The 23,626-nt window shown below is 41.0% G+C and overlaps 2 protein-coding genes across 10 annotated transcripts; one reads left to right on the top strand and one right to left on the bottom strand.

Moving 5' to 3' along the window:
- Positions 1-120: 120 nt before the first annotated feature.
- On the bottom strand, positions 121-3,041 carry LOC120816489 (C-C motif chemokine 25). Its single transcript, XM_078099477.1, has 6 exons — positions 2,156-3,041; positions 1,927-2,069; positions 1,426-1,511; positions 1,135-1,252; positions 814-928; positions 121-656 (listed from the first exon to the last, which is right to left on the bottom strand). Exons 3-6 carry the CDS (start codon positions 1,487-1,489, stop codon positions 642-644), a joined length of 312 nt encoding a protein of 103 aa, XP_077955603.1. The 5' UTR covers positions 1,490-1,511; positions 1,927-2,069; positions 2,156-3,041; the 3' UTR covers positions 121-641.
- A 3,197-nt stretch (positions 3,042-6,238) lies between these two features.
- ranbp3b (RAN binding protein 3b) lies at positions 6,239-16,358 on the top strand. 9 transcript variants are annotated; one of them, XM_040171409.2, is made up of 17 exons: positions 6,239-6,386; positions 8,259-8,314; positions 8,453-8,489; positions 8,576-8,653; positions 8,752-8,823; positions 10,724-10,789; positions 10,998-11,090; positions 11,312-11,418; positions 11,711-11,815; positions 12,311-12,411; positions 12,519-12,594; positions 12,698-12,794; positions 13,436-13,560; positions 13,649-13,769; positions 14,409-14,551; positions 14,824-15,019; positions 15,201-16,358. In XM_040171409.2, the coding sequence occupies exons 1-17, from the start codon at positions 6,365-6,367 to the stop codon at positions 15,242-15,244; spliced, it is 1,539 nt and encodes a 512-aa protein (XP_040027343.1). In that variant the 5' UTR covers positions 6,239-6,364; the 3' UTR covers positions 15,245-16,358. The 9 variants fall into 9 exon arrangements, with proteins under 9 accessions (XP_040027343.1, XP_040027344.1, XP_040027345.1 ...); XM_078099474.1 differs by having other exon boundaries at positions 6,354-6,514; XM_040171410.2 differs by lacking the exon at positions 10,998-11,090.
- Positions 16,359-23,626: the final 7,268 nt, after the last annotated feature.

Raw genomic sequence — 23,626 nt, 5'->3', positions numbered from 1 at the left:
TTTAGATTGTTTCAACTGTATGTTCCATTTTCAAAAGTATTTTCGTGATGTAAAACAAACCTGAGATTTTTTTATACATATTGTTCCCAGTTTTAAGTAAATATAGCGTAAAATGCAAAAGAGAGTGAAGCAATAAGCAATTTTATTGTTAAAATGTATTTATATGAACAATGTACGAAAAGACAGACATTAAAAATATTTAGAAAAAATTGAAGAGTTATCTATTTCAATGACACAAATTTTCAGGGATATTCATGTTCAATAATTTGTGTCTGCAAATTAACAAACATTAACATGTTTAATATGATCATTTACACCCTATCACATTATTTAAACAGCTTATTGGAACCGTGTGTCTTAAAAGTCGAGAAAAAGAAACATCGTCATGAAGCAGCCGTGCCACCGAAGGCATTTATGGATTCATGTGGTGGCCAGTCGGTATCAGACGTTCGTTGTAGGCTTTGACCTTTATCTCAGTGCAGAGTGAAAGCAAAAGTAATGCTACGAGATTTCCATCACCAACCACCTCGATCGCCTTCCAGAAAGACACCAGGAAACCTTTATAGAACCGTGCGTTGCTCAACAATACGATTTGGCAGATGAAAGACGGCCTGGGGCCGCTGCAGCGGGTCGATGTCCCTTTAGCTTCTGTAAAGCTGTTGGTGAAGAGCAAATAGGAATATGAAAAACTAGGACGTGCGTAGGAAACTGCAACGAGATCTTCAGCGACATTGTGTTAGAGATTAAATATGGACGGACATGGTTTGAATAGATGGACAGTTTTACAATGCAAGCACTTGAAAAGTCCCCCACCGTCTTGAGTTTGGCGTGAACGTGTCTGTCTCTCTTGTCGAGCCTCTTCATCAGATGTACCACCCATCTTTCTTGTGGGTCCGCGCACAGCAGACGCCCTCCTCTCAGGGTGAAGCTAGAGGACAATTTAAGAATCAGGATCAGCTTCACTGGCCCTTGTGTCTCTCTTAATAATTATGAGAAAATGTATACATATGAATGTAAATAAATGAATGACCGACACTATAAAAAGATGCAATAGTAATAGCAGAACACAGACATGCAGTTTAGGCAGTAAGAGATTCAAATGGGTGATGTCATTATCTGTGCACATGTACTCACATTGTAGCAGGGATGTTGCAGCCTCCATCTACCACCTGCCTTCTGTAGTCCACTGCGAGTTTCTGAGTGCGCCGGATGTGTTTTTTCACGTACTTAAAACAGCAGTCCTCAAAGGTGGCTGAATGAGCAGAAAGCCCGTACAGTTACATCAGAGCTCCAGCGCAGTCCAGTGCCACCACAGTGAAACAGCGTGTGTCCAACATAGTACAACAATCTATTAAGAAGTAATACAATACTGAAGGTCCCGACCGGAGGAGTAGGACACGAAAAACAGCTTTTAAAGGGTCTTACTTTGTGCCAGTGAGAGACAGACACCGGATAGGACCAGCAGGAAGATCACGGTGTTGGACCTCATGGTGTAGGCTGTAGTTGCAGCACTGAGAGAAGCCAAAAGAATGCCAGGATTTAATGCTGACTTGCAATCGGCCTTATCATTCAGCGATTAAAGCACACGTGCTCCTCCCACGCCTATTCACACCTGAAACTTTGAACCTTTAACAAATATTTCATATCAGCTCTCTTTGTATATATATGCATGGCATGCGGATGAAAAAGGATCCATATCGCTTCGCTGAATCTGTGCCTTTGCCTTAAAATTTGAAAAAGAAAACACATTTACATTGATTCAATGCAAGGTGCGCTTACAATTAAAGTAAAGTCAGAAGAATCCCCCAAAATGTGAAATAATATAAACCTTATTGAATCTTAAAGTCTTACATTAACGACCGTAACAAATAGGATTGAGGGAGTTCCAAATGAAAACAGTGCAGTGTCTCCTTCCCAGCTACTCACCTTAACGCTCTCGATGTGCTTGCTGTCGTCTTGTGGCTGCGCAGGCAAGGCGAGGCGCTCTTATAAAGGACCGCCAGGTTTCATATTTCCACTCACGCCGCTCACCTTTGCACTTCGTCTCAGGTTTCTCTTTTCCTCTGAAGCTATATCGATATGCTTTTTTGTGTTTGAAACATTTCCCACCAAAAAAGTTTATGATGTGTTGCTCAATCCAAATACTCACTCTTACCATGTGGGTCCCACCAAATGTAGAGTTTTTGTCAGAAGGGAGTGCTTGTGATACTTGAGACTTGAGTCAAACAAAAGCATTTACAACCGAAAAAAAGTGGAGCTTTCACAACTCCACAAAATCTCAGAAGAGATCGAGAAGTTGGATATTCTCAGCATCCACGTATTTGGAGGTGGAAGGTTGATTTTTTTAGTCATACATTGAAATGAGGAAGTAGTAATTTGAGTCTGGATCGCTAAACTCTCGAAGGTTTAACTCCACACCGACTCGTAATGCAACACATTGTTACATGATAGAGATTATGACTCATATTTAAAGCTTATTAATCGATTGTTTATTAACTGTATGAAAGATAACAGTGGATAAAGAAAGTTCATGCTTTTCCACTTTTCATGCTGAGATCAATTGAGGTCACAGTCTCTGGTCAGCTTTTAAAACATACACACAGCATAATATTTGCAGAACATAATATGATGTACTATATAAAGGTGTGTTGCTGTTGTTCATTTACCTTCGGTTGAGAGGGGAAGTCCACAACGGATGGAACATAATAAGTCTTATCAAACCATAAAGTATGAGAATGAATAAAGTTCACCTTACTAGATGATAGACATCCAATTTTTGACCTTTGGAGCTGACTTGAAAGGAAATGCATGTGAGCTACATCTACGCCTTCAAGTTATTATGATATCTATTCTCTGATTATTCAAAAAATATGCACAATTAAATGGAGTACAAACAGTACAACCATTCTAATAGTGTAAAAACCTGTAGGGTCTCTCAATTATGCTTGCCAGTGTTCTCAGAAAAGCTTGACGTTGATGTTTGAAACATCAGAGGTCCAGAATCAGATATGAAGTAACATTCTTTCATCATATTGCGATCTGACAGGTAAAAGGCTTTGCATTGAAAACACCTTTTCAGCGTCGCCATATCGCGTATCAACACAAAGCCTTTCCTGTTAACCCCCCGAAAACCGAGAGTGTTGTTGAGCGCTTTGTGACAGATATTAATGAGCCTTGAGTGCCTGAGAGGACATTGGATAGCTCCGTCCCCTGCACACGCTCACTCACATCCAAACACACTGCTGACGGCCAACGGGGCTTCTGATCAACTTTTCTTTTGCCCGGCCTGCAGGACACTGGTGCACACTCTCCTTGTTCCCTACATTCACCACACGTCCACTCCAGAACACACTACATTGTGCATTATATCACACAGGACACTCTGGAGGATTTACAATTCTGGTCCAACCCCAACCCCAACGTGAGGTCGCGCACCGAACAAAAAGAAAGAGACCTGAAGGTTGCGATTGCGTATTTAAAATGAATGGCATTGTATATTCTTCAGATGATGGTCCACTGCCAGAGGCCGTTGGACTGTGATGAAACACTGTGTTGTCTTCATCATTTCCAGCAGACGTACTGAGATGTTGTTTTATCCCTTTAGCGTTAGTGTCATTCTGCAGGCACGCGAAAGAAAACATCTCCAGGAAGTCATTCATCATTGTGGGAGAAACTTTACTTTGGCACAGAGTACAAAATAAAAAAAATAGATTAAAACTGACAGTTGTCTCACATGCATTAGACTGAATAATGATACCGATTTAACATCTTCTTCTGCAACCGCCCATTTCGGAACTGCATGTGCCAGAAACTGAAAAAGTGAAAGCGAACAAAAAGGTGAAGGATCAAAAAGTATGATGGGGGCGTGATGATGAGAAAAAGAAAAGAAAAGGTACTGCAAGGTCAGCCTTTTTTTCTGCTGCTGCTGCTGCTAGCACGGACATGAAAATAAAGATGTCTGTGTTCATGTCAAAAGAGACCTGATTAGGTGGTTAGTGGTTCACCCTCTTGTGGAACTGTAGTCTGCCAACCTGTCAAGAAGACCCAGTCATTACTTCTCACACACCAACAAGTATTTTCACTGCAATGAGATATTTTAATTGCATCTGTAATAGTTTTGGACATTTTTGGTTACGGCCACTTTGCAGTAAAAGGTCACCCCCCCCCCCCCCCCCCCCACCCTCCTTTCATTATACAGTTCATGTAATAATGCTGGTGTGGATGTGTTTACTTATCATGGAGGAATATGACCTATGGTCTCTTTCCCCTGTGATTATGCTTTTATTACACCTTTTCTAAATAATAACCGCGAGCTGCCCCCCCCCTTCACTATTGTTAGAGTTCTCCGCTCTAGCTTCTTATTTTATTCCAAGGTATCCGTCGCATTGCTGTATTTGGATCGACCCAGAATCTACGCTCTTCAGACGACGCTGGTCAGAAGAACCTCGCGTTTTACATTTCGACTCAACGATTGAAATGGTTTGGGCTTTTGGGAAATAATGCATCCTAATTCTCCTGCTTGTTGCTCAACTGGCGAAACTTCCCCAGGTTTTATCTTCGGGTGTTACAATCACCTGCGGGGAGAAAGAAGCCTGTAGAGTAACAGTGCGTCTGAGGAGGTCTCACCGCACTTCAAAGCAGCAAATATCTTCATGGACACATGACACTCACCAGAAGGACTAGATATCAGCTTATGCAGGATCTGACACTCGCCTACTATTTACAATGTTACACAGTCTGTTTGGAAATCGGCTTCACTGGATGGGAATGCACACAATTCTCTCAGGTACCACAAACATTTGGGGTGTATTTGGAGTTCAGTTTGAGTTAAGCTCCCTGGCCGGCAACCAATGAAAATGTTGACTGGCTTATCTGCAGTGGACGTTGGACCGCGGCTGTACGCTGATGAATAAGAAAATAAACTAAATTGTTATGGCTCGAAGCACACGGCAAGCTCCCCTGACAGATGAGGAGCTTTGCGGAAAAAGTGCATGAGAACATGTGCTGGCTTGTTTCGGTTCGGCCTGAAGGGAAATTGGAAGTATGATACTTGTTGAAAGGTATTGTGCAATGAAAAGTATTATGAAAGAAGCTCTATTAATTGTTCCATGATTACGCAACACATCCGTACAAATGTCTGTAGAAATGTAATTATTTCTAATGTTGATTGCAGCAAATACACTGTTGTGAAGTGCAGAGTGACGGAGAGAGAACTCATTTCCTTAGCAGAGAGCAACTGTGATTTATCAGTGTTTGAGGCATATTATCACTGCAGTCTGTCATTGGCAAGTTGAGAACACTAATTTGATATGATGCACTAGCTCCACTTTGAAAGCATGACATCTCGGGTTTGATGTTTCGCTCAGCCTGATGCTGGTTCCACTGCAGTGATCACACCGTTGTGTTAACCGTCTGTTTGTAGAGGAGGATTCCATCCAGCATTAAGTGCTGTTGCCATCTGGAGGCAAATTAAGTGAACTGTATTGGCTTGAAAATAAAAAAAATAAAAATGTCACACGCAGAACAACATCAACAAGTAGTCTGAGCACAAGCACCTGGAAAAACACCCACGGGAAAACACGTCATGACAAACATGTTATGCAATGACGTTAAGTAGACTGAGATGTGTCAACGTTCAAATGAAGTTATTAGAAACAATAAATCAATGCATGACGGGAAGAAACAGGATTTATTTATTCTTTATTTCATGATTAATCTGTGACTCCACCTCTTCCATATCTCACTAGGTGTACTTATCTACAGAAGATTCAAACTTTTGACATTTTAACTTCTCTTTTGTTAATCCATGGCAACTTCCCTTTAAAGCCAAATTTGTTTATACTATCTTGAAATCTTCCATCACATCATAATGAGGTTGATTTGGGGTTTTGTGCAAGAGGGTCACATGTGTGCAGCATGTTCAGTGAAGGCCTTTGTGCTCTTTCTTTTTTTTTGCCAACAACAATCATCGCGACAAAAGTTCTGTGAAACTCGCCTACTCTTTTTTTTAGTTGTTTTTTGTGTCTTTTTTTAAAATCTGCCTTATCATAACTACAACATAATGACATAGAGGTCTGATGAGTTCCTGTAACTGCAATCTGAACTATCCAAGCAGACTTTAACTTGTTTTCTACGGTCGGTTTATCCATGTTGTCCATTCAACACATAAACACACTGTCAATAATGGGCAGGCAGTATTTTGTTTGAGGTTTACTAGCGTGCACAGGAGAGGGCAGGGGGGGGGGCGCGCATCTGCCGGGGAGGGGGGGTCCACTCTCAATGTGTTCTCTGCGAGTGCGAACGTTTCTGCTTCAACTCGTGTTATCTGCGCGGTGGGTTGTGGGTGTGTGAGCGTCGAAGTAAAATGGCGGACTTGGCAAACGAAGGTGAGTAAGTGGCAGTTGTGAGAAAAACAAATACAGCAACTGAGCCCTTATAAACGACGCCTGTACGTTGTTCGCATGGTTGGTAGCTGAAACGGCGCCCCTTGGCCCGGTGTTGATAGTGAGTTCTGGTGAGTTCTAAGCCTCGCGGCGTTTACAAGACTACAAAGTTAGCAAGTATGCTAACAATGCTAGCGGCTGGGCTACGGGTAATACCTGGAATGCCCCGGAACGCCCTCGACAGATGCTCGCAGCTAGCGCCGGCTTACCCCATAACGCTAGCACCCGGCTATTTATAGGCAGCATGTTTAGCTATTTGTGATGGGTTTCAACATCGATTGCGGAAATAAATCAAAGATTGAGCGGCTTAACCTAACGTTAATACGTGGATGATTCTTTTGATACTAACGCTTAGCGTTAATAGCACAGCCTTTCCGCATTCTAAAGAAGTTAGCACTGAATTGCGGGTCTGCTTTTCGTTTATTTGGGCGCGCAGAGAGAAACGCCGTAGCTAAGAAACTGATTTAGCGGCTTATTAAATGTTATCTATTCAGTCAGCTCAGATCTGCTGTTCATCTACGCTGGTCTGTTGATGACGGGGGAATTCGGCGAGCTTCTTGGTGACATTGCTTGTCAGACGAGATGACTCATGCGGGATGGAGCGTATTAGCAAGCTAATCACCATAGCCAGAAAGCTATGCTGCGTCCGGGGCTTTAGGGACCATCCGGTGTCACCGACTATTTGCTGGGACGGGTCGGATCGTGTAAATGCTAGCTGGTTAACTCAAGCCGGCGACCTCTCGTGCCGCCTAAATTTCTACCGTGAATATTAAGTGTTGCACGCCTGGATTCTTGCACACATCATCTATAACAATGTTAGCTGACTTGCAAGCCGCCGTAAGACACAAGCCGGACGTTCACATAGGTCACACGACAACGTCTTGTTGTCTGCGACTAAATGTGTGTCTCACTCGAGCAGCTAGCCGTGATCGGCTGTGTTGGTGAATGTTGCTCCAGCAGATAATCCGCGGCTACGGGGGCAATTAGCGCGTGCATTTATACCCCGAACCGACGAGGCTCACAACGATGCTACACCTGCTCAGTGTTTTAGGCCCAATCCAGACAGAGGCAAACCTTTTGTCTGTGGATGTTTATTTGATTAGACCTTTTACAGAGGTTATAGTGTCCAGGTAGATTCATTTAGAGGCCCGTGGTGACATCATATTATTGCATTGCTATTCGTGGTTAGTTGTGATGATGTTTTACAGCAGCAACAAAGTCACTGGTGGTGAGCTGAATGAAATCCCTTATTGGATTAGAAGAGTAGCAAGAGTTGCTGTTTGGCTCGTGGAATAGATTTACATTAGTGTTAAATGTTGGTGATATTGTTTGGTGCCAAATGATTGTTTAGGTCCACATAACATGTGATGTGTTCTTAGCGGTCAGCCTGTGTGAGTAACTGTAGGTATCGTATGGTTAAGAGTTGTTTCCCCATAACTAGCTGGACCAAACTGATATTGTACGTTCTTGACCGTTAAACAATTCTGTTTTTCCTCCCTTTTCACTCTTTTCTGTACTTGCTAGATCTGACGTTTTAAATATACAGTGGAACGGTGTGTTTTACCAGAAGGGAACCACAACGTTTACCTTCCATACAGTCTCAATTATAGGATGTCTAGCTGCACCTCCCCACATTTTATATGGCTTTTGGTGCCGTGTGTTATTTTGCTGTTTTGATTTAGTGCTAGATTATTATGCAGATGAGTACTACGGCCCACATCCGATCATGCAGGCTACAGCGTTAGCTACTGTTCTCTGTACCAGGCGCACATGGTTGTTTACGTCCGATGACTAGCCTTCATCTTCTCTTGACAGACAAGCCTGCCATTGCGCCACCTGTGTTTGTTTTCCAAAAAGATAAAGCACAGAAGGTAAGTGGTTTTTTTTCTTTTTCTTTTGATGCCATATTGAATACTTTTGTGGACTTGATTTTATACGGACATTCAGTGGACAGCAATCTTGAAACGCTCAAAGCAGGAGAGTTGTTGAGTTCAAATCTTCTCTTGCAGCGATCTGCGGAGGGCTCAAGTGCAGAGGATGGGGAAGGTAAAGCCACTCTTTTAATGTCTTTGCTATTATATCTAATTTTTAATCACACAGCAATAATATTCATATTTTGTTGGTGCTTTTAGATTCAGATAAAGATGAGGGAGGCTATTGCCCCCCTGTGAAAAGGGAAAGGACGTCATCGTTCCCACCCCCACATTCTGGTAAGGGCACGTGGTGACTAAGCACAGAATTTGTTTGTTGCTTGTGGTGTACACATTGATTTGTATGCTGAGTGCAATGCTTGTTTGCTACTTTGCAGTTCCCAAGAACAATGTATTCATGCCCTCAAGTTTCTGCCAGTCTCCGACTGGGAACTCTGACTCTGAGCCAGGTGAGGCATCCAGACCACTTTCTCTTCACAGCTTCAAGCCCCCCTGCAGTAAAATGTTTCATAGGTTAAACCTGATTTTCCAAAAAAAATGTAGGCAACAAACACAATTGTTTGCTAAACGATAACTTGCTATCTAAAACATGCCAGAAATACTCTTTGACCATGTCTTTATGTATTGTTAACATTGTGACAGAAATAGTTGGAAATTAGATGTCAATTAAATTGCGTCTCCCATTCCTGCAAATGCACTCCATTCACTGTGAGCAGCTGTAGTCACATTGAATGTGGCACTTTTAGAGTTATCCCTTCAGGTAAATGCTGTGGAGGACTGATGTTGTTCATGGATTGACTGTTGCAGAAGGCAAAGCACATCTTCCATAGACGGATACATTTGACATGCATAAGTGGATTTTCTCAGATCTATTCTAAATCATAAGTGTATGTGGAACTACAAATCTTTATTGTCTTTTACATATTGTATGTCTAAAATATTTCCGCGTGCCTCATGAGTTCAGTCCAGTGTGACGTTTCTGTTTGTTCATCCCGTTATTTTTAGCTTGTTGTTGAGGTTTTTGCAAGAATGCAAGAATTTGGTCCTCCGTTTTGTTTATGGCTGCATTAATGGTTCGTTTCAGTGTGTTTGTGTGAGATGGAGGGATAGCCCCCCCATCCCCTCTCTCCATACGACAATTCACTCAGTCAGTGAAATCAACACATCTTAGTCAGATTTAAAACTTCCACTACGTTTTTTTTTTTTTTTTTCTTCTTCTTCTTTTTTTTTCTTCTTTGGTGACAATTTGTCTGAGTAAAAAAACCTGCTGCTGTTGCGTCTTTACACGAGGCACATCCTGTTGTGGCCAACGGCTTGAGCCCGGTGAGCCTGTGCACTAAAACGGCCGCAAGAGGAGAGAGTCATCGACAACACAACTGGACGATTGTTCTCAAAAGTTGTTATTATTTAATCATATTGTACTTTATTTTGCTTTTAATGTACGGGGACCAAAAGGAGCACTGAACTTGTCAGTGGAATGGTTTACAGGTGTGTTTGGTGCCAGTCGGCTAGTCTGTCTTATTCTGTATTTACTTTAGTTGTATAATGCTGTTCTCAGATTGGTTATTTTGTATTTGAGAGGAAGGCTTTCCTGTTTAAAAAAAAAAAAAAAAAAACATAATATTGAGCTTTAGTCTCAATTGGCAGTGCATGCAGGCGGCTTTAGTTAAATATCCAGGCACAGGATGGTTTCAGGTCTCAGTTGCATGCTTGTGCCGACCATTTTCTGCGGCTGTAGTTGGAGTTCACCATGTGCATTTCTTTGGAGGAAGTAACTCAAAAGTAAAATTACACCGTTGGACATTATCAGGATCTGCTTTATTAGCCAGGCTTGAGTAATAAATAAAATACCTGTCTTTGTTGGACTGTTCATCGACCTCAGCGCTAATGTCTAAGACTATTTCTGTTGTTATGACCGCAGGGGGACTTGTAATGTATGTGTGTCTTGTAAATTATTTAAAAGTGGTAGATTTCTGTTAATTGCATGTCATACAAATGTGGCTTTGGTTGTTTTAGATTCACCAGGTGTTTAACATTTGGCGCAGACAGTGTCACAAGATAACAGCTTTGCAGAGGGGACGAATCATAAGACATAAGAGCCTCGGTTCTATTTAAAAAAATAAATATACATTTTATACAGATGCATTCAACTTTGCTTTTCGCTGAGTCGTGTCAAACCAATAAAGCCATTAAGATGGAGAAATATACGATCCTAGAGCCCGTCATGTCACGGGCCTGTTAATGTTTTGGTAACAGGCCTTGAGGTTAGACAGTTGTGTAAACAGACAGAATGTGCAGTTAATGAGTTGTTCTAAACTATCTGCCTCCTCTTGTGCCCCGTTTCATCAGAGGAGAAGCCCATGGGATTCCGTTTAAAGCCACCAACTCTCATACATGGACAGGCACCAAGTTCAGGTTGGTGTTTGGGGGTTCGGGCCTTTTTCCTGTAACATTTTCCCACACTGACTTGATGGGAATTGAAAAACAACTTGAACCCAGGCTTGCACCCTTTTTATTCTATCACCCCTCTTAGAAATGGAAATGGTAGATCTAGACTTAAACATGTAGACCCAGAACTTCTCATTGTGTTCAAAAAGTATGAGACAAGTTGGCTCTGTTGCAGGCGTCCCAAGTCAGAAACCCAAGGAGCAGCAACGCAGTGTCCTCCGCCCTGCAGTTCTTCAGGCACCGCCCTCTAAATCACATATAGAGTCCAGTGAGTGCAGCTTGGAGTCACCTGCACTCATTAGTTAATACTATAAAACCATTAAAATCGTCTTTGTCTGATTATTCATTCAACTTTGATCATTGATAACTTGCATAGTGCAAGTGCGCATTGTGTGTTTTTTAGTTGTTTTTTACAGGCTAAATTATCTTTTTTGAGAAAGGAAAATTAAAAAAGTGAAATATCTTGTTCTTTTATGTCTTTTCATTTAGATTCCATTTGTGGAACTAATGGGGTGAAAAAGTCGTCAGATGGAGAAGCTGTGACACCGTCACTCTTCTTGAACAACACAGAGCATTCAGCCTCCGCCAGGTCACAGGTGAGGTGTTTAAAGGAGTGAGGGAAAGCATTCCACTGTACGCTATTATTTCCATGCTTCTATTTAATAGAATGAAATTGTATTCATTCTGATATAAGATATGTATGTATGTGTGTGTGTGTGTGTATATATATATATATATATATATATATATATATATACATATATAAATTAATAAAAAGATTCATTGAATTGCAAGTGGTTTTATTCACCTCCGCACAATGTTGCACTATTTCCGAAATACAGAATAATATGAAGCTAACACTGTTGCTTTTAACGGTTTTTGTTTCAGAAACATGAAAATGAGGAGGATGGAGCAAGTGGTAACAAAGACGAGAAGGAGACGGATGTAGCAATATCTTTTGTGTTCGGTCAGAATATCAAAGACAGAGCAAAGGTGAGTTACTTTCCACTTTTCCTTCATATTTTTCTGTAACTAATTGCTACTCGTACTTCAGCTCAAAAAGCAGGAAAGGGCAATGTGTCAAGTCTTCGTCGCAGATGATGATACTACACATGTATTCATTATTTTCCATTTCTTCCAATGAATGCGGAGTCCTTCAGACTGATCCTCTGAGCATTTCTTTGGTCCGTCACATGTGAATGCTAAGATTTCTCACAATGTCTTGTGGTTCCCGTTCCTGGTAACTGCTTCATTTCCTGTGGTGCTTCAAACAATATCCAGTATAATTCTTTTTTTCTATTAAATTTGTTTTTCATTTTGTGCTCCATTGGGAACAGTTGTGGCTGCAATGTTTTGACAAGATTTTTGAAATGTTCATTTGTTCCCTCGGATGTCAGTTAGTCAGGAGTTTCCTTAATCTGGATTTGTGAACATTTTTGCGTCCTTTTCTGTGAGCATAACTCCAAATGTACCACTTGCTTTCTATAGTTGGAAGAGAACAGTAAAGAAGGCAAGTCAAAGGATGGCCTGCCACTGGACTCTCAATCAGAGGGCACTAATTATTTCTTACAGTACATCTCTACTCCAAGGTAATGCGAATCAGTCTCCTTGGAGTACTTTTAGCACCTCCTCCTAATCTATATTTAACTTCCATCAACACATTTTTTTTTTCACCCCTTCTTTCCTGTTCTTTCAGTTCAAAAAACCCCGCCAACAGTACAGACGATGGGGCAAAATTTGTTTTTGGGCAGAACATGTCTGAGCGAGTTCTGGTGAGTTGGCGCAACCTGTTGTAGTGTGACGCGGTCGCATGGAAGAACCTGGTGGGACGGAGCTTTGAACGAGTTCCACAGATGAGCTGTGTTGTGCTTTCAGAGTCCCCCAAAGGGCGAGTCCTTAGTCGAGGAAAACAAAGAAGTTTCAGCGGCCCCCGCTGCAGAGCCCCCGTCACAGGAAGCCACCCCGGAGAAGGGTAATCATAATGTTTAAAGTTGAACCCGTCTACTAATGGATGTTAAAAACAAGACCTGAGGCGATTGAATAGCAGTCCCACAGAAATATGACATTACAATTATAATACTTATTATATATTATATTATACTTATATTATAATAGATTATAATACTAGCAATATACAAAGAAATATCTGTTCATAATATTAACTTGTTTCCACATCAAGTTTAGTGCTTCTTTAATTAGATAACGAGCTGACAAGGTGTAATAAATACGTCACCTGTGATTCGAGTTCCATTATTTTTCTATCACACCGTTTCCTGAAAGGTTGAAACTATTTTAATCGCACTCCCCGGCACGTATTGCATTCAGATCCCTAAAAGAAATGACATGAAACTGTACATAGATGTTCTATCACAGTGACTGTTCTTTATTTTACGATGAAGACATGTCATAGCTGACAGGAAAATACTCTTCACAAATGACCTGAAGTGACCTCTCAGCACTTGATTGTCCAAAGAATGCGCAGAATGTTCTCCGTCACGGCGAGACAATATGGGCGTGAGAGGAGGCTTTAAAACTAACTAATCCCACTCTGCGAAGAATCTCCGAAGCCGAATGCTGCCTGCGGTTAACAATGCACTTGTTTCATCTGACCAGTCAACAGCGTGTCCGAGTCTTTGGAGGAGTCTGCAGCCGCGTACACCAAAGCCACAGCCAAGAAGTGCATCCTAGAGAAAGTCGACGTCAAAACCGGAGAGGAATCAGAAAGCAACGTTTTACAGGTTAGAGAATGATTCGGCGCATGCAGTGAATAAATGAGGCAGAAAGCAATGCGATTCTTGTTTTTTTCTTTTGGTGCTTTTACTTCAGATGCAGTGCAAGTTATATGTTTTTGAGAAGACCGCTCAGTCGTGGATAGAACGAGGTCGAGGTTTGCTGAGGCTCAACGACATGGCATCAACAGAGGACGGCACGCTACAGTCTCGTCTAGGTAAACGCGCCTTCAGAGAGAATGAAAGACCAATATCTAACCGAGAGGAAAGTGCAACGCTCCAGCTTGTCCGATTGCCATAATGTGGATGTTTTTTTGTGAGTTGATTGATTTGTGCCTGATGCATATGGAATAACTGAGATTACACATTCAGTAAAATACAAATGGTTCTTGGTTGCTGTTTTCATCTTGATAAATGTTGCAATACCTGACATTGAACACAAGAGGGGGTAGTCCTGTCATACACACTGCTATGGATAACGCCTTATGCTGCACTGCATGTGTGTCGGTGGAATAAGGAGTAAGATGGGCTTCGTCATCAAAGAAAGGAATCTTTAATGAATACAAAACAACTCTTTATGCTCATAGCTATTTTATTTCAGAAATTTAGAATTTTCTTCAAAAGAAAAGCAACACTATTTCCGATTACAGCTAAATTGGTTTCTTTCCTTATCCTGTATTTATGCCGGTGAACTTTCACTTAGCACAATACAATATTGGCAAACACGTTGAGTTCATTTGGAAGGTGCACTTTTAACTCTTCACATTGAGAAGTGGAATACCATAAATGAACAAACACAGCTGCTTGGTTCTGAACTTCATTGCTTTGGTATGCGTTTCTTTTTAAAACTCTTCCAGTGATGCGGACCCAGGGCAGCCTACGGTTGATCCTCAACACTAAACTTTGGCCTCAGATGCAGGTGGACAAAGCTAGCGAGAAGAGTGTACGAATCACTGCCATGGACACAGAGGACCAGGGGGTCAAGGTCTTCCTAATATCGGTACGTACCAACAAACATACTATATATAGTCATGATTGCCTTTCCTCTCCATTTAGCTTTCACACTATAGTTGATGCTCCTCACCGAGGAAGCTTGCATCATCATCTTCCCATGTGCCACATTTGTCATCAACACTGTCCAGATGTGCCTGGATTAGAGTTTTTTTTTTTTTTGCCTATATGTGCTCGATGTGAGAAAGTCCCAATCGAGATGCCTGCTTTTTTCTGGTCTTTGTGCTGAGTAGCCTCTCCCACTGTGTCTCCGTTCTTTAGGCTAGCTCTAAGGACATAGGTCAGCTGGCTGCAGCGTTACATCACCGTATCTTAGCCCTGAAGAGCAAGGCGGACCAGGAGCCCGAGGCGCCGACAACGACCATCCCCGAGGCCGGGTTACCACAGTCCAACGAGGACGACAGCGACGAGGAAGACGACGCCTCCGCCTCAGCTTCCGCCTCCACTCCGGCTACGAGTGAGTGACTTTCTGTTGTTGGGCGATCGTGTCGCCTCGCGTGGTTTACTCGCCCTTAGCTTACTGCGGGTTAGATAGCTGCTTTTTGCCCGTTGGTATCGGAGCAGCAGCGGTTTGTTCGCGATTCGGACCACACTCTCACTAAGCCGTCGCCAACCTGCTCTCGCTTTGCTTTCTGCAGGTAATTCAGAGGGAGGAGAGGGCCAGGCTGCAGGAAGCACATAGCGTCACTCTCGGACAGCCTGCTAACATGCTGCCGTTGAGGCATTTTGCTGTGGGCATCTCCATGGACACCCCTTGACCAACATGGGTCCTCCAGACCAGTACTTTTGGATATTAGAAGTCTAGCTCCAGGAAATAACCCCTCGTGCCGGAGTGTCTCACCCAACCTGTGCAGTTCATCTTCTCTGCATTCAACGTAATATCTGGAGTCCTTTCTTCCCTCCCGCTCCTGTTTTGTGTTTTATTTTTGTTCTCGAGTATTTTTTTTTTCCTCTCCCCGATAGCAAAAATAAAGACTTCAAAGCTTTGGTTTGGGACTTTTCTGCTCATCATATTGATGAGTGTAAGGGTGTTTTTCCTCTACATTTTAAGGTATGGCACATGTTAAGACTGCAGTTTCTACTTTGGGACCTTTTTACTCACTCAACAGCCGTGCCCCTGGACGCCACACATCCAGAGGAGCTTCATTCAGTAGTATTTGACTAGTCATCATTCAGGTGTTCCAACGTCCTCCCGCCCCCCCATCACATCCAGTTTGTGCGTTTAGGTTTTGGCAAATGTAATTTATTTTGGATTGTCATTTTCCGCCAACATCTCAACACACATGTGCTGCTTGTAATGGCAAGACCACTCAAGTTGTTGTTGTTAATGGCAGTTTCTTATATTTCCTATTGACCTATATTATACGTAATAAAAGACTGAAACAATGCGGTTTCTGCTAATGTGAGTTAATGATGTGAGGACTCAACAGCTCCATTTTTCTTTCTCAACATTAATGTGTTAGTCATTCGCCATGTGACCATGTGGGTTTTATTTTTTTATGATTGTTTTGCAATGTAAAGAAAATGAACTCATCAGTCTACATTCTGCATGTAACTGTTATTTCTTCTTTCTTTTAAGGCATCCCAAGGTATACTTTGATCCTTTTATTTTTAAGATATACAAACTTTTTGTCCACTGTCATTGGGAATGAAGAAGTCAATGTGAGGAAAACCTGAGTGATCACTCAAATACCCTTTGAATGTCATGTACATTTTAATATATCATTTGTTAGCGCACCGTGTTTTCTCATCTCCCAACTACCCCCCTTTACAAAATAAACCATTTTGGACTGACATTTGGGATTTTTTCTTCCGAAACCTGATATTTGTTTGTGTAAAAGATCCTAATTTCAGAGCACATCACGCGAGTATACATGACGTGTATTTAAGTAAAAACAAGAAAGTAGACTTTTCTTTGACATGCTATATTGTAATTATTTGACCTATAGATACTATACTATACTCAACAGGCTGCCTTGTGCCTTTTTATTCAAGCTTTACAGGTGTTTCCTTATTATTTGATGACTTTTATCAACATGACGTATAACTTCTGACTCGTGTTACGCTAAGACTTTTTGACATCAAATAAAATGACTTTTCTGATATTATAAAAAATACATTAACTTGTTAAAAAACTTTACTATGAATTTCCTAATTTTCTTTTGAAAGTGTCTTTATTTTCAATATACTGATCTACAACTTCTTTTCACCACAATTTAATACTTTTTTATATCCCATACAGTGATTTTAACTTTTCTTGATAAGACCCTCTTAGACACGCTGTACTGACGTCTCTTTCCACACGCTTTCACTCTATTTCACTTTAGAAATACTATCCATCACTTTTTTTGGTTTTTATATATTCTACATTTGCCTTTTTTTCCCCCAGGTGGCCAGGCAACGAGATCACAGCACCACTAGAATGCAGCGGTACCTGCAATTCTTTGGGTCTCTAAATATAGGATGAAACCCGGAGCCTTTAGCTATTAAGTTGACCAAGTTCCAAAAGTCTTACGCCCCGTGGGCGTAAGACTTTTCCCTTGAATAGCCCTTCTAGGTAGGGCTGGCTCAGGCTTTGCCTCTGCTCCTTCTCTTCTCCCAGGTTTCCATGGATACTGGTTTTACCTGGAATGGGGTTGTACCTGCTGTCACCAAGCCACCATTACAGGACCTGCTGCTGTTAATATATTATTGTTTCTATAATAATGTATCATTTCTCTCATATGGATGGACCATGTTGTTCATTTTGTGTTTTTTATCTTTTCTGCCTGGCTCTTTTTTTCCCCATTAAAGGAGTTTACTTATCTGATGGGAGTGATGAAGAAAAAGAGGATGTCGTAGGTTGTGACTTGTGATATTGATCCACACAAATAAAGAGTTTGGTTGGTCAATGAGATTCTTTATGACATTTCTATGATAAGTATGTCATAAGTAAGTACTCAATGACTTTATAAAGTAACACTTTTTATGTGTCAATTGTCCTTTTCGTTGATGTTTATGTAGTTTTAATGATGTACCATACTATGATGTTATATTACTTTTTGTAATACGTTCTATAATAGGACTTTATAATTTCAAGTGTATATACTTATATTGTAAATCTTTTTCCATTATTATTTTATGAATTGATGGAATACTATATTATGAATATGTTGACTGACTATAATATGACTGCCGATGTATCGTTCATGACTTTTTAATGTACTGTACTTTTTCAATAAAATACATTAGGATTATTTAGGACTTCTTGTTTCTACATACTACACTTTCAATATACTATGCCACGACTAGTCTTTTGTATATGGTATTTTCGAATATACCATAGAGTGATCTATTAGTTTTTTATTGCATACCAGATTGTGTTGTTTTCTAGCTTACTATCTTACATTTTTCCTGAATTATTTTAATATATTACACATAATTTATTCTTTTGACAAATTATATGACTTTTTCAACATACTGTATTATGAATTTTTCGAAATAGTATTCAATAGCCTTTTTCAAAATCTTTACTAATTTCTTCAGACTTGTACTGAGTTTTTAATATACCATCCAGTGACTGATGTCCTCCCTAAATACTATTCTGTGTTGCCTTTTAACATTTATAATTATTATTAAGACACTTTTTGCCATGATATAATATGACTTGTTTCAAACTTTTTAATACTTTCCCTAAAGACGATGTATGTATTATAAATGCCTTTTTTATAATAAGTGTAATGATGTATAATAACATCAGACATTCTCCTTTGCACTTCTATATTTTCTAACTTGCATTACTGTGTACGGCCAAGTAATGTCTTAAATCTACGCTTTCGAACGAAAGAGCATTAAAATTCAAGGGCCACAACACGGTTCGATGGTCTCACTTTAAGAAACTACGATGTGGAGGTATTAAAAGTTCATCACAATGTGTTGAATGCATTTCTTCAGTTGACATTTACAGAGCAACAATGGTTACCCTCATGGCTTTATAGCACTGCTGGTGAGCAAACACCCAGCAGAGCATCTTTATTGTTAACCAGGGAATATTAAATCTGCTCTTCCTTGCAGTTCCATAAATTAATTCATCAGTATCTGCACACACACACACATTCATTTGCATTCGTTTTGTATCCAACAAACTTGAACTTCCGACCAGGTGGGAGCCGTTGTAAAGTGATATGGCTCAGTTACAGCAGCTCCTGAATCTCAGTCGACTTGGACAACGGTCAAGCCTATACATGCCGTGATGTCAGAATAAGAAGCTGCTAATATGCATTGTTAAAAACGTCAAAGCCCAGGAAGTGACCTCTTGTCGTTACCCAAGCAGCTCCTTTTAAGAATGTGTAACAGAGAACAAATAACACCTGTTAACACAAAGCACATTCCTCTCCTCAATCGCCGCTTGTGTTAACTCTGAACTCCGACCAAAATTCAAATGGTCGCCTCAGATGCCACAATTTTAAGTGATCACCAGTGAGCCGAAGCGTGTTTGCAAAAGGCAGATCTGTGGATGAGTCATGCAGCTTTAGTCCAGTTGGGAAGTTTTGTCAAGACAATCTTGTTTAAGTGGATTAAGTTCAAAGGAGAAGTTGATAAAAGACAGCGACGAATTAATATCTGGCGAATGATCTGATGGAACACGGGGTGGAATGTTTTTATATCAGTGAACAGAGTTAAATATGAATCAACGCGTTCTACAATTCATCCCTCACAGTGGCTTGGATAAACATCAGGTGTCACATAAAGAAAATCATCAAAACCACAGTAACATCTTTGTCATCTTATCGTTATTTTAAACCACGTATCTCCTTAAAAGGAGTCGAGACATTTATAAGGGAACTGGGGAAATAAGAATCACAGCAGCAGGACTTTTTACAAGAAGCAACCTCTTCCACAGAGGAGATGTTGTACAAATAAAGTAAAGATTACTAACCGGAATGAGTTAGCACGATGTGGGTTTTAGTAAAGCCTGGTTTTATAAATAAATGACTCAACAACCAGAAATGGTACCACACCACCAGCGGAGTCCCGGGACACTGAACATACATGGATTCTAGGAGCAAATAATCCGCCACGTTTTAAACTGAAAACAAAAATGCACAGAAAGTAATTACATTTTTATTGAAAATAAAACCGAAGAATGACTCTCACACACAAAGACAAGTAAGACACATTTCTTTTCCATTCATTCAATGGACATTTATTTTAAATGGACAGTATTTCAGAGATCTCCGTAGTTATCCATCACATTTCAATGTGGCCAACAGTAACCCAGATCAGGTCGAAATGTCTTGTTATTGTTGTTCTTGTGTTCTTCCACAAGGGGAAGACATCATGTGAAAAATATCTCCAAATACTGAATAATCACGCTTTCAAACGGCAGGATTAATATTTACATTTCAGATTACTTGAAAGGTATAAAGGAGGTTTTACTGCTCCGAACGCGTTGAATACGTTGAACAGGAATACGGAACCATGCTGATACAGGCGGGAAGGAGCGCTGGTTCAGATGGGGCCTGCCGATATGATTTATTATGACATTACAAACCAGTAGAATCATTTACTGACAGATCACAACCCTTAGTTTCCTAATCAGTCGTCGTATCGACACATGCTGTCTTCCATTAGACACAACAAACGAGAAAGGAGGGGACGTAAACTCAGCACCATCACTCCTACAACTCTCCTCCGACTCACACATCACACGGAAAATCATCAATCAATCGCCAATTTGTGTTATTAAGGATAAAACATAAACATTTGTATAGTTTCATGTTGGAGCGAGTTAATTATCGGGGATCCTCGCTCCATTTGGCTTTCCAGTTCTGCACCTCGCCTCACTTCTTCCTCCCCACCCTTTAATCCCCCCCATTCCATCAAATCCTGCCACTCCCAATCATTACCCCACCCCAAAACCCCTGTAAAACACTCATGGATACTACAAACACTCACACACCCACCGACACGGAGAGAAAAAAAAAAAACATCCTGGCAAACACGTTTTTATATCTGACTCAAATCTAAAGCATTTCACGGTTACTCAGAATCGCAGCCTTCTGCGTGTGCAGTGTTTGAACTGCGGAGCCCTGAAGTAAAGAAAGGCAAAGAGAAGGGAGGAGGTCAAAAGTTTTAAGGTGTGGAGCATAAAATGATTCACGTGGAAACCGAGGACTGATGAACGAGAAACCTTAAACAACAGCACCGTGTCCTGAGGCCAAGATAACTGTACTTTACCACAGAGGCCAGACATCTGCGTAGCAGCAATAACATCGCTGACATTAATGCTGTTACACAGTGTACCCGTCCGCTAAATGCCCAAACAGAACCCAGCCAATCAGAAGGCTCGATCACTGGAGCAGCAGCCGGTCTTAACACAGTTAGCGTGCCGGTGGTCATTCATCATTCATCATTGGTCATTGGAGTTATTTTTCTGACACACAAACTGTATTCATGCCATGTCACGTTTTTCAAACTGGAGTGAATTATTAATCGATTTAGGCTTCCACATATTCATGCATGCAAAATATACATGAGCGATGAATGACCACGAGGAGTCCAGAGCAGTGCGGCTCTCTTGGTAGACGCTGCATCCATGACCTCACCTTTCGTCCGTCAAAGGAATCTTGCATGAATCTTAAAATGCAATTAAAAATGTGACGCCCAAAGAAAACAATTTCCATACTTAACCCCCACCCCCCCCCAGCGCAAATGTATCTTGTTAATTACTCTGTAGAGAGTTCCGAGCTGCTCAGGAAGAGGAGAAACACCTGCTCGCAGCAGTTGTTCAGGCTGTTTGGGTCCTCCAGAGTCACCGCTGCATCCTGCGTCCTGCTATCGTCCTCTCAAGAAGACTGAACCCACCAACGTGCTGCAGCTGGACATGGGAGGAGGTTGTAATACTTTGGCATGTTTATTGTGGATCTTTTCATGGCTTCTATCAACAACAGATGTGTTGTACACACCAACACTATTATTCTGCAACACGCTACAATGTTGTAATCAATATTGAGGGTTTTCCTTTAAATCTGCAAGCATGTGTAATGTTTAATTTAAGGGGAATGGATGAAGAGAGGGTAGAAGGTGAGTTACTTTATTTTGGCTTAACAGCTCCTCTGTTCAGTTTCATAAGAGATGCACTTCTTTTAATTTGGAGTTGATTAACTGCTGCTGGCTCAAGGCCCGACCTGTCATTATTGTCCCATGAAAAAAATGTCAAGTAAAAAAAAGAACACGCTCTAATGAATTTTTCTATGAAAATGTCAAACTACATTCCATGCGTTGTACAAATTCCTCTCCACGAAGCATGTTTTGTGGTCAAAATGGATGCCATGTGTTACTGTGCAGTTAGATTTTCTAAGTAAATGTTGCTTTCATTAAATGTTCTTCCTTCCCTTAAGTTCTTTGCTGTGGTTGTGTGGACATTTTGGTTTTACGGCATTTACTGCGGTGGCAAGTAGCGGAAATATCTGTTTGTATTAGAGGTAAAGTGGTTGCACTTTAATTGCTCTTGTAAACATTTTAAGCATTTTTTGGTTGCTCAGAGTAAAGAAAATACCGATAAACGACTATGTAAATACAATGTGTTGGGAAATGCTCTCCAAACCTCTCTCTGTGCTCTTGTAACGGGAAACTTCTTGGATAAATTGGATTTCATTCAATCCAAATGTTTGGGGGTCTGAGTCTTTGATGTGCGGGTCGTGTACCTCAGTTATTCCTCTGGTCTGTTTTAGAATAGAAATTGCTTAAAATACAATCTGTGGAAGTAACCTCTCTGCACAGCTGTAGTAAATACAGCCAGTCACGGTCAAACTAAAACATCTGCTCCACTTGGGGATTCATAAACCCAGAGGAGAAAACACATTTTTTTTCACTCACAAACAGTCCCCCCGGATCATCCGTCAGCCACATATCTGTGTGTAGGATCGACTCCTAAGCGGGAGAACTCAAGCTGACTCCCGCGTTGCCTCAAATGCCTGCAGCCGCAGGAGAAACTCGGTGGCTTCTTTGTAACCACGCAGGAAGTTGCACCAGTTGCGTCGTCTGGCTTTTTCTGGGATTTAAGTTAACAAGCACTTAGTCTTCATGCAAACATGAGCCAGGAGGAGCTTTACTTTTCCTGCTAAACATAAGTGCTACTCAGGAGATGAACTATGCAATAACACATTCAATTTAAGGTATCACTTAACTTACATCCAAAGTTCTATCTAGTTTTCCAGTTTTTTTTTTATTTTGGGCCTGAGAGAAAAAACGCCACCAAACATACTGAGTCTACTTCATATTGAATGACAACATCACGTGAAAGCTCGCCAACCACCCGAAAAAAACTCCTGACTTCAATTTGGGAGTTCAGGCGCAAAATTCCTGCTCAGATGCTCAAACAATGTTGCATGATACAAAATATGTATTTAGAGTGTATCAAAAGAGTTACGTTGAGCCGTGTCTTGTCGTTATTAGCATTTCTGATTAAACCACATCTCATAAACACGCCTTCTCTCCCCCAAAGGTCAAAGGTCAAATGTAATACTTACTAGATAAACGATGCCGTTGTTCTGCTCTGGTTTCCCAACAAGACGCGTCAGTGAGAATATCTGGGCAACGTATCAGATACAAGAGAGGACTGCAGCTGCAATTAATGATATCACCTACAAGTGCTTTACCTGCTGTGAGATGCCAAGCAAGTTCATCCTGGAAAAGAGTCAAATGTTTTTCCCTTCTGTCAGACGTAAGATGGGTTGTGGCTGTTTGCTCCTGCTGGGCTGATTTGTCCGTTATTGGAGAAATCACAATTTTTTTAAAAGTATCTGTGTGACGTTTCAATGTCAACACTGAACTACTACTGCTACTACTACTACTACTACTACTACTACTAGTACCTACGTTACGCAGGTGGGACACAAATTAAGGACCCCTCCTTCCTCTGCCATAACCTAAAAAAAAAACATCCAAAGAAAAAAAAAAAAGAGAACGGTCACAAAAGCAGGTCACTACTGCAGGCAGCAGCCACCATACGGTCTGAGCAGAGGGGGAAAGACATTGGTAGGAAGAATGGAAGAGATGTGGGTTAATTCCAAGGTAGACA

Source organism: Gasterosteus aculeatus, chromosome 3 (assembly GCF_964276395.1).
Source record: "Gasterosteus aculeatus chromosome 3, fGasAcu3.hap1.1, whole genome shotgun sequence".
Taxonomy (NCBI): domain Eukaryota; kingdom Metazoa; phylum Chordata; class Actinopteri; order Perciformes; family Gasterosteidae; genus Gasterosteus; species Gasterosteus aculeatus.
The sequence above is the reverse complement of the archived record's forward strand: the minus strand, read 5'-3'. Positions and strand labels throughout refer to the sequence as shown.